At 33.5% G+C, this 11,594-nt stretch overlaps 1 protein-coding gene across 1 annotated transcript; it reads right to left on the minus strand.

The window, feature by feature from the left end:
- Nucleotides 1-1,452: 1,452 nt before the first annotated feature.
- Nucleotides 1,453-11,594, minus strand: stk16 (serine/threonine kinase 16). The gene is made up of 8 exons (XM_073842131.1): nucleotides 11,549-11,594; nucleotides 9,932-10,843; nucleotides 7,485-7,704; nucleotides 6,516-6,649; nucleotides 5,169-5,289; nucleotides 4,981-5,076; nucleotides 4,675-4,796; nucleotides 1,453-3,334 (listed from the first exon to the last, which is right to left on the minus strand). Exons 2-8 carry the CDS (start codon nucleotides 10,015-10,017, stop codon nucleotides 3,193-3,195), a joined length of 921 nt encoding a protein of 306 aa, XP_073698232.1. The 5' UTR covers nucleotides 10,018-10,843; nucleotides 11,549-11,594; the 3' UTR covers nucleotides 1,453-3,192.

Genomic DNA, 11,594 nt, shown 5'->3' on the forward strand with positions numbered 1-11,594 from the left:
CTATAAAATAAATGTAAATATTTTAATTAATTCTGATTTATTTCAAACTTGAAAGAGACAATGGTGCATCTTGACTGTCATATTTTGAATTACATATCTTTAATCTTGAATTACAACTGGTGTATCATACATCACAGTTTAAGTAAAAAAGAAGCTTTCATTATAAGCAAGTATTTTCCATTCTGCAAAAATGTAAACAAAAGAGGAGAAAAATACAAAATCCCACTTTATCAGAGAGTTCCGTTATAAAATGATGAATCAGGAGGCAATACCATGTTAATTTCATATATTCCATGCACAGAGCTATATGACTAATTTAAATGGTATAAAAGTCCAAAGTACTTTTAAGTATCCACCTTCTTTAACGTGGAAATAAGCCTATGTGTGAGACTTCCGGTCCATTTAAGGAGAAGCAAAACAAGAGTAAAACTGTTGGCACTACAAACCAGTGTGCTTAAAATCAAGATAATACATTAAAATAATGTGGTAGGACACACCAATTTTCAACATCAAGCAGCAAAACAAGTTATTTTGTACAGTAAAAAATAGCTGAACATGGATGAGGCTGGAAGCCAGACCCATAAAATGTACAAATGTGCCCACTCTCACGGGAAGAAAACACTGTATTAGTTGCTAAAACACCAAGGTATTACCAGTGTTTCGCTACGCCTGGGTCAACTTGAGATCACAACACAACTTGAGCAACATCGCCCCTGTGTGGTGATACTGAAATCAATTCCAGTTATCGCTGTTTCAATCACACTTTATTCCATTCATAAAATTAAAGAAATACACGTAAATAAATGCCAAGATACATGTCTCCAGTCTTTTATCCTATATATTAAAAAGCTTGCATAATTAAGAATTCCTGAACAGAAGTTAATGTGCAAGTTAAAAGTCCTTTTGAAACAACAAAATCCTAGTCAAAATGAGGAAAGCCACAAAGCACTCTGCAGTAAATCAAAATGTTATAATATTTCTGAAATAATCAGAAAATCACTGCTGTTTAAAAACATAAAACAAACAAAAAGCAAAAACACATTTAGGTCCTTATTCACAGATAAAATTCCCGCTACAATACATATACATATGGAATGCTTCAGTAAATTTAGTTCTGAATTATGAACGAGCTGGTAATGCATATATCTCCTAAAACATGTCTTGGTCATATGAACATAATGCCAAAAATGTAATGGTCCAACAAACCGGTTTGATTTACTTTTTTATATTTTATTTTTGCTAATATTTGGAATAAAATATGACCTAGACATTATTTTGAGAGATTCATCCTCATTAGACAAGCCTTATCAGACATCATAAACAAATGCACTAACAGTCAAAAGTTTTTGAACAGTAAGATTTTGCTTTTTGATTTTTTTAAAGACTCTTCTGCTTATCAAGCTGGCATTTATTTGATCCAAAGTAAAGAAAAAAAGTGATTTTTTTTTAAAAAAATAGTCGTTTTCTATTTGAATATATTTTAAAATGTAATTTTCAACTAATTTTTCAGCATCATAACTCCAGTCTTCAGTGTCGCATGATCCTCCTTAAATCATTTTGATTTGTTGACTTTCTATTCAAGAAACATATTATTATTAATATTTAAAACAGTTGAGTTAATTTTTTTAGGATTCTTTGATGAATAGAAAGAAGCAAAGATCAGCATTTATCCGAAATAAAAAGTTTTTGTAAAATTACACACTAAACCATTCAAAAGCTTGGAGTCCGTAATTTTTTTTGGAAAAAGAAATTATAGAAATGAACACTTTTATTTAGCAAGAATGCTTTAAATTGATCATAGACATTTATAATGTTACAAAAGAATCCCCTTTTCAGATAAATGCTTTTCTTCCAAACTTTCTATTCATCAAAGAAATCTTAAATGTTTTTTGAGAAGAAAATCAAAATATTAGAATTATATAAGGATCATGTCACACTGAAGACAGGAGTAATGATGCTAAAAAGTCAGCTTTAAAATTTCAGGAATAAATTACATTTTAAAATATATTCAGATAGACAAGTTATTTTAAATAGTAAAAAAACATTCAAAATTGTTACTGTTTTTGCTGTACTTTGAATTAAATAAATGCAGGCTTGGTGAGCAGAAGAGACTTCTTACTTTTTTTTTTTTTTTTACGTTTATTTAAAAACATTAAAAATCTTACTGTCCAAAATTTTTTGACTGGCCGTGCAACTGAATGCAGAAATTATATGTAGTTGATTTCTTCCTTAATTAAAATGCATACTTAAATACATTTAAAATATTTTTTTACAAGGTTCCTTTAAAGAATATCCTAATACTGTAAGCGATTAAACAAACATATACTAAATGAAGCAAATTTGTACTGGTAAACCAAAAGTACTTTCCTTATGTAAAGTAACGTGAACTAGCATTAACAAGTTTTCACATTTGTTATACATCTTCTCAAAGTCTGAAAGAAATACTGAGCGTAGCATAACTAACATCACTTTCACTTGCTGATAAAAGCTGAGTGCTATAGCCAAACAAGCCAAGCAGCTTAAAATTACTTATTCTTTAATTTCCTAGACATTTTCCTTCATTAAACATGGGCAGAACTATTTTTTTTTCAATGCTACAACATACATAGGACTTTGCAGACGATTTAGTTTCACAAATGGCAGTAACACAGCTTTATCTTCCCACAAAAAACCTTGGATGTCTTGCTTTATCAGGCGAACTGTTGTTTAAATAACCTAACTAATGTCAATTACATTTTAAACGGCTAAAATTCCAATCAAAACCCTCATAAATATATATTTGTTTTGGTTTCTTAAAATGTACAAGCTAAGAAATCTGGAAAAGGACACACAAGCCAAATTACAATCGGACAACAACTGGTTTGACCATACGTAACCGGTGTCTGTGATAATGCAGCCATTGTAGCAAATATAGCTATTGCCCTTATTGTGTGGTTTGTGTGCCATAACAGTGAATTCCACAAAACCATATCTTACCCCAAAATCATAAGATAAGGATTTTGGGGTGAAATACGAGACGTTGTTGCGAAGGCTAGTGTGAACCATGGCGTGCTGAGCTCACTGAGGTAAGACAAAGCAAATGTTTGCAAGGCTTGTGAGTTCAGTGGGTTTTTTTTTGTCCAAAAGAGAGAGTGCATAGTCCAAAACGTCCAGAGTCCACTGGAAAACGGATGTGAGGTCTTAGTGGAAGCATCATACTCTGTTGGTATCGACATCTGTACCGGTTGAGTCCCGAAGGTTCTGGACCTGGTCAAGGATCCAGCTGATTCTGGGCCTTTCCTGAGGGTTGGTCACCATAGTGGAGCTGAGGAGGGTTTGAAGACCTTGAGAATAACTGTCAAAGATAAAGACATGTTAAAGATACGATGTCTCTTAGGCAGGTAGCATTCTCCATTTATCAAGATCAATAATAGAATAATAGAATACTACAATATAATTGGAAATGTATAATATTATATATATATATTATTTCAGTAATTTAATTTATTAAACCATTTAAAATATGATCAATTTTATTAAAAATTAAGTATACTCCGTTTTTAAAATAATCATTTAAGCAACTTAATCTAAGCAAGACCTTTTTTAATGAGATAATATAAAATAGTTCAAAATATATTATTTAAAATATATTTAATTAAAAACAAAATATAATAATTTAAGTAATTTAATTTACAAAAATGTGCAGAATAACATGATTACTATATTCTAATATTAAATATTAAAATATATAATATTGCACGTTTAACTCTGTTCATTTTTATAATAGAGTTCACAAAATATAATATTTTAAAAAAGAATATTTTATCTTTAAGAAAGTCAAACAATGCACATTTTTTTAATTAGTTCAAAAGATAATATTATAATGTTTTTTAAAATACCGTTTTTCTTTAAAGATTTCACCATTAAACATTTTTTACAAAAATGTGCAGAAAAATAACAACAATATATAAATAAAAACACATTTAATTTTAATATTTATTTAAAATAAATTATATTTTAATATTATAATAGATAGATATAAAAGATATAATATTCCATATGTTTAAGTTTTATAATGGGGGGGGGGGTAGTTCACAACATATAATATTTAAAAAAAATAATATGTCACATTTAAAGAAAGTTACACAATGAGCACATTTTTAAATTAGTTCAAAATATATTATCGTAATATTATTTAAAATATTTCATTTAAAACAAAATATAATCGTTTTAAAAAATATTATATATTGATCATTCATATACTTAAAAAAATATTTAAGTATAATTTAAGTTAAATTTGTAGTATTATATTTAAATGATATTTTATAATGATATTTTAGTGTGTGTGTGCATGTGTATATATAAGATTTTATAAAAAAAATTAATATTTTAAATTAATATATTTTAATATTATATATTTAAAAATATTAACGAGGGGAAAATTAGTTTACAAAATATTGAAAAAAGAATATTCTACATTTAAGAAATGTACACGTGTAAATTTCTTTAATTAGTTCAAAATACATCAATTTTATATTATGATTTAAAATGTAACCTTATATTACATATATTTTACATTTGAAGATTATTGACAGAACATTGTATCTGGCATTGCAAAGAGCTGTCTTTTTCAATGCGGTCCACAGAGACTGAATTATTTTACACAATAATGGCACTGAAACAACTCAAGCTCACCTGCATGGCTGTGGAATGGAGACGGGATTCTGGACAGCGAGAGCCACGCTGTCACCCTTCTGAAATATTAAATCATACGGCCCCTCCAGTATCATCATACAGTACAGCACACAACCTAGAGACTAGCACAGAAAATACAAAAGTTACCTACATCAGACATAACAGCCTGCCATAGACATAACATTATGCTGATCTGAAGGTGAAGTGATATGAAAGGAAAAAGTTTACTAACATTACCCCTGCGCAGACAAAACTAAACACACTGAACAGCAATAAAACATGTCATGGGTAGGTTTTGAGAATTACCCAAATGTCTGTTCTCTCATCAATGATACAGTGACTTTCCACATTGAAGAGCTCAGGTGCTCTGTAGGAGATGGTGCACCTCTGAGCGGCCCAATCCTGAAAGAGAAAGTGTGCAAAAGTGATCCAGTTTATGTTTTGATTCGCTGAAAATGTTGGATAAGTGCATCTAGACAATTTCCTGCTCTAACCTGGACTGTCATGGCCTCCCGTGACCCTCGAACTTCAATCCTGGCCTTGTTCATGGAGCCCAAGTCCATTAATAAAGGGCGATCATTCTCATCCAGTAAAACATTGGTGGGCTTCAAGTCCCTGTTTTCAAAAATAAAGCTCATGTTAGAGTGACAATACCAAAAGGAAAACAAGATTTAAAAGTACATGATCTTCCAGAAATCATTTGAATATGCTGATTCTTAATCTATTTTTATTTTACTTAAAGTCTTCAGTCTATTTTGATGATGAATACTCCATCTTTGGGGATTTACTCAACCATGGCATTGGGTTTCAAGCTGATATTGCAGCTCTAAATGGATTCATCAGTAACACTACATTAAAATGTCGCACAGTATGCTAAACATGCAGTCAAAAGTTTTTGAACAGTAAAATTTTAATGGTTTTTACAGGTTTTTTTCTGCTCACCAAGCCTGCATTTATTTGATCTAAAGTACAGAAAAAAAACAGTAAAATTCTGAAATATTTTTTACAATTTAAAACAACTATTTTCTATTTAAATACATTTAAAAATGATCCAAAGCACTTAGCAGCATTAATCTGAAATAAACAGCTTTTGTAGCATCATACACTATACCTTTCAAATACCTTTCTACGTATAGAAATTCATTTGTAGAAATTAATACTTTTATTTAGCAAGGATGCTTTAAATTGATCAAATGTGATGATAAAGACATAACAAAAGATTTCTATTTCAGATGAATGCTTTTCTTCTGACATTTCTAATCAGCAAAGAAACCTGAAAAAAATTCTACTCAATAATAAATGCAGCAAATCATAATACTAGAATGATTTCTGAAGGATCAAGTGACTGGAGTAACGACGCAGTAAAAAATCAGCTTTGAAAAAATATTTCAAAACCTTACTCTTTTAGCTGTACTTTGGATCAAATTCATGCAGGCTTGGCAAGCAGAATAGACTTCTTTAGAAAACATTACAAATCTTACTATTCAAAAACCTGATAGTGTAGTTCTAGCAACAAAATCAGTTTAAATGATTAAAAACTATTAAAAATAGCTTTTTTCTCCCTATTGAAATAAATCTAAAATAAAATAAACATCGTATGAGAAACATAAATGACAATTAGAAATGTTGCAACAGATTTAAGTTGCAGTGCTAAAACAAAATTCCGAAAATTTAAACTAAAATGAAAACCAAACATATAAAAACAAAAGGAAATCCAAAATATGCATTCACTAATGTAGTAGTAGTAGCTATTTTTCACAAGTTTCATCTTCAATGCAGAACAAAGGCTAAATTAACAACAAAAATTTGGGTTTAAAATGGATGAATTTTACTCTCAGTACCTGTGGGCATAGCCTTTATCATGAATCGCTTTGAGGCCTTCGCAGATGCCATGCAGAATGTGCAATATGCGGCTTTCAGACATAGAGCTCCCCTTATCCCGCAGCTTCTCAAGAACAGACCACAGACTTCCTTTCTGCACAGGAACAATTCAACAAATGAAACAATTTTAAAGGAGAAGTTCAATTCCAGAATAAAAATTTGCTCATAATTTACTCATCCCTAAGTCATCCAAGATGTTCATGTCTTCCTTTCTTCAGTTGCAAAAAATTACGCTTTTGGAGGAAAACATCCCTGGATTTTTCTACAATGGTTAAAGGTTGAAGGTCCAAATTGCAGATTCAATGCAGCTTCAAAGGGCTCTACAAGATCCCAGCCGAGGAAAAAGGTCTTATCTAGCTCGACTTCACACATTACGTAGTCATGTTGGAAAGGTCACGCATGACGTAGGCGGAAGTACCGACTCAACGTTTACAAAGCAAACATGAAGTCAAATGCCCCTTACAGAAAAGGTAAACAACAATGTCGGACGATTTTATAGCTGTAGAAGAAAAGTTTTTTTGCCCTACCCTACCTTTTTGAACCAGATTACACAGATGAAGAACTAAACACCCATGACCTTTTCAACATAATAACATAATGTGTGAAGAAACACATTTGTGGTTAAAAAGTATATGAATATTAATTTAATGAATGACCAATCGTTTTGCTAGACAACATCTGAAGCTGCACTGAAACTGCAATTTGGACCTTCAACCCATTGGCCTCCATAGAAGTCCACTATACAGCGAAAAATCTTGAAACGTTTTCCTTATAAACCTTAATTTCTTTTCCGCTGAGTAAATTATTGAGAATTTTTTATTCTGGAAGTGAAATTCTCCTTTAAATGACATACTGCACATCTCTGAACTCACTAGACTCTTAAACATATTAGTCGCCTAGAATGGAAAAGCAAAACACGGCTCACTCACACTGATGTACGGTAGCAACAACCAGGCTTCACACTTGCTGCCACGCTCCATGAAGGTGTGTGCGGTCAGGCTGAGGACGTTGGGGTGGTTGAAAAGGCGGTGCATCTCCACCTCGGTCTGAGCCTCCTTGCGGCCCTCGCGGTCATGGCAAAGGATTCGCTTTAGAGCGTAGAAGCGGCCATCGTGTGCACCTTCTACCAGATCCACATAGCTGAAACCTCTAGAAGGTGCAGAGAACCAAGTTATGATTAAAGATATGTATTTCTTAGACCTTTATAATTTAGCTAATACATTTCACTTCAAAAAAGTATAATGAAAACTGACATATCACAATAATTCTATTAAATACAAAGGTTTACATTGCAGAATTTCAAAATTAACAAATTATTTTACCAAAATAGGAGGGATCATACAAAATGCTTGTTAATTTTAATTTAGAATCGAACTGAATTAGATACTTCACATAGAAGTAGGCATGGGCCGGTATAAGATTCTGACGGTATGATAACCTTGGATAAAAATATCACGGTTTCACGGTATTACGGTATTGTAATCACTGCTCTACAATGTTACATTTAAATGTCTGGGTAAAAAAAACAACCTTTTTTTCCCCAAACGGATTACAGTATATTTTATTTTAGGAAACATATAGAACATTTTGTAACATGGAACAGAAGGCAAAATAATTAAAATAAATAATTGAATCTTCTTAATTAAATTAAATTGCAGTCACTTGTGTTAAAGGTGCCCCGTGTAATATTTAAGATGATCTCTAGACAGTGGTGCAATAACTATGTTTTCAGGGGTGCATAAAGACCTTAATTAACCATTATGTTTTTATTAACATAGAATCAGCTTGCGAAAAAAACACTGACACAATGATGAACAAGTAATATTCACAATAACATAGTTTTATTGAATGATAAAGTTAATATAATTCCTTAAATTACATTTTAAAAGAAATCTCACTATTCGTTGCTGTCAAAAAAAGGTGAGATTTAAATCCTGTATCGGCTTCCGTAGTTCTGTAAAGGGAGGGGTGAGCGGTACTCTGCTGCAATTCACAATCTCGCCGCTAGATGCCACAAAACCTACACACTGCACCTTTAACGTGACAGAAGGCTTAAAAGCAAAGACGTGATTTCACTTTAACTTAATTGTTGTGCTAAAGTTCACAGAAACGTAAAATTAGTACATATAGTCTGCTATTCCCCACTCTGTGTTGTGGGGGTTCACCTCCTTTGGCCGTCCTGAACTTATATTACTGCTGAATCTCACTGACTGTGGATCACGTGCACAAACACAGACACGCGCCTGAGCACTAACCGGTGGGGGAGGGGCTGCATTGTTTTCTCTGCAGGGACGCACACACACAACCTAGTAGGGAGTCCTGCGCTTTCACTTTGACACAGAAAATGCGCATATCGTAGGAACGGTATAACTTTTTTTGTTTCCGGTTTTGAAACCGTGACTTTTTCAAACCGCGGTAAACCTTGAAACCGGTTATCATCCCATGCCTACATAGAAGGTGTTTACATATAATACGCAAGAGAAAATAATAGTTGAATTTATAAAAGTGACCCTAAATACTGTGTTGTTACCTGAATGATCCACAGCTGTGTTTTTTGTTTAGTGATAGTTGTTCATGAGTCCCTTGTTTGTCCTGAACAGTTAAACTGCCTGCTGTTCTTCAGAAAAATCCTTCAGGTCCCTCAAATTATTTGGTTTTTTAGCATTTTTGTGTATTTGAACCCTTTTCAGCAATGACTGTATGATTTTGAGATCACACTGAGGACAAAAATGGACTCATATGCAACTATTACAGAAGGTTCAAATGATCACTGATGCTTCAGAAGGAAACACGATGCATTAAGAGAGAATTTTTTTTTTTTACGCAAAATAAGAAAAATGTACACACCTTAAGTTTACACCCCCAGCTCTTAATGCATTGTTTTTCCTTCTGAAGCATCAGGGAGCATTTGAACCTTCTGTAATAGTTGCATATGAGTCCCTCAGTTGTCCTCAGTGTGAAAAGATGGATCTCAAAATCATACAGTCATTGTTGAAAAGGGTTCAAATACACAAAAATGCTGAAAAACCAAAAGAATGTGTGGGATCTAAACAAAAACACAGCTGTGGATTTTTGGAAAAGGCACATTTATTATAAATTCAACTGTTATTTTCTCTTGTGGACTTATTCAGGTCAGTACTAAATAAAAAAATAACTCCCTCTTATTTTGGTTAGATAATTAACATTTTGCAGATTCTGCCAGGTGTATGTAAACCTTTTGACCTCAACTGTATATCTAATGAATGGTAAATATGACAGTAAGCATTTAAGCTGGACAATGGTATTCAAACATATTATTACTTCCTATTCCTGTTTTCAATCGTTGGGATCACACAATTCTAGTAAGCTAGTTTTAACGATAGAATAGTCTAGTTACCCTTCTTCTAGTTTCTGGATGAAGTAGTATCTCTTATTGTCAATGGTGATGGCACTGCGTGAGCAGATACACAAAGCTTGGCCCATCTTCTCTGGAGCATCGCTTAAAGGGTTACGAAACCCCCCTGTTTCAGCACTGGCTACTCTCACCACAGTTTTGAAAAATGCTGCAGAAGTGGGCGTGGCGCGCTCACAGCGCTGCGTGGAGTAGAGGGGAGATCGGGGAGAGAGACCACACAGACAACTTTGGGTTCAGACAGTTTCATTTCGCTCCCCACGAGTTTAAAACACAAATAAATGTGCATTCTTTTGCACTATGCATCGAAAACCTATATATGAACACACTGTTGAACCACTAACTGTTAAGGCTTATTTTGGCGCGTTTATATAAGCCTTTTGATGGGTTGCGTCAAAGAAAAACCGCTTACACTTACTTTGTGAATGAATCGCGTGTGCCGGACTCTTTCACTCATGAACGTTCCTCTCAGTTAATGTAAGCGATCTCAGAGCCATAGAGAAACAAACGGCTCTGGGCGATCTCATAGACTGAGACTGAAGCGCCTGCCACAGCAAATCAGCAAGCGCTGTCGTGAATAATTAAGCGAATCGACTTCGCATAGGATAAGAACACGCAGCGGCATGAATATTTATGAGACACCGACGCGTCATCGATGTACTATAGTCCATCGCCACGTCACAAAAAATGACGTCAGGACAATGTAGATTTTAAACCCGGAAGATGAAAATAGCGCAAAAAAGCTCAAAATTAACCAGTTATCTCTAACAATTAATATTAGCAGATGCCAACGTTGCTTTCTATGATGTGCAACACAAACACTTCTGCTTAAATCTCAGAAAAAGTTGCCTGGGGTTTCATAACCCTTTAAGAGCCACCATGGATGGAGGAGAGGCACTGTAAGAGATTGAGATTTGATTACTTACATTCATATTCTTTTAAGAATGTATTCTATTCCATATTCATATATTCTATTCTTTATTCCATTTCAGATTACCAAAGGTTAAATCAAGAGTGTAGCGCAGCTAGGCTAAGATTCTGTCTGTTTTTCAGCATTTTTGTTTTGGTCTACTGAAAATCATTGACAACAAATGTGAAATGTGAAAACATTTTCATTTGAACACATATTATTATTAATTGCAAGACAACTTAGACCAACAAGTCAAGTCAAATGAATACTGCCTGTTCACATGAGCCACTGTCGGTGTCCAATTTTCCATTAAAATAAATTATTCACTGTCTAGAACGAAGTGAGCTTTCTGATTGGCTCCATATATTTTTACCTTTATGGCATTGGCTGTTGCGCTCGAAATGTGTCAGATGCAACTTGATAGAGTAGCTTGAGAGTCAAACATGTTTACCGTGAGTTTGTAAAGATTATTGATCTACATATCGGCCAACTCATGAATTCGTGTCCGCAGTAAACGTGGCGTCTTCGAGAACAGCTGGTTTGTGTTTCAGAGACACTGAATCCACCCAGCGAGAACCCTAACATTCATATGTAGGCTAGGTTCTTAGCGAATTACTTGATGTTGTTATCGAGCTATTTAATACCATCTTTAAAACACATCTAAGTGAAGGTTAAAGTGAAAGTGGATTTACCTTATGAGACGCTCTCCCTGTCCTCCGCTGATTTCTCCGGTTTCTT

This window comes from Garra rufa, chromosome 6 (genome assembly GCF_049309525.1).
Source record: "Garra rufa chromosome 6, GarRuf1.0, whole genome shotgun sequence".
Taxonomy (NCBI): domain Eukaryota; kingdom Metazoa; phylum Chordata; class Actinopteri; order Cypriniformes; family Cyprinidae; genus Garra; species Garra rufa.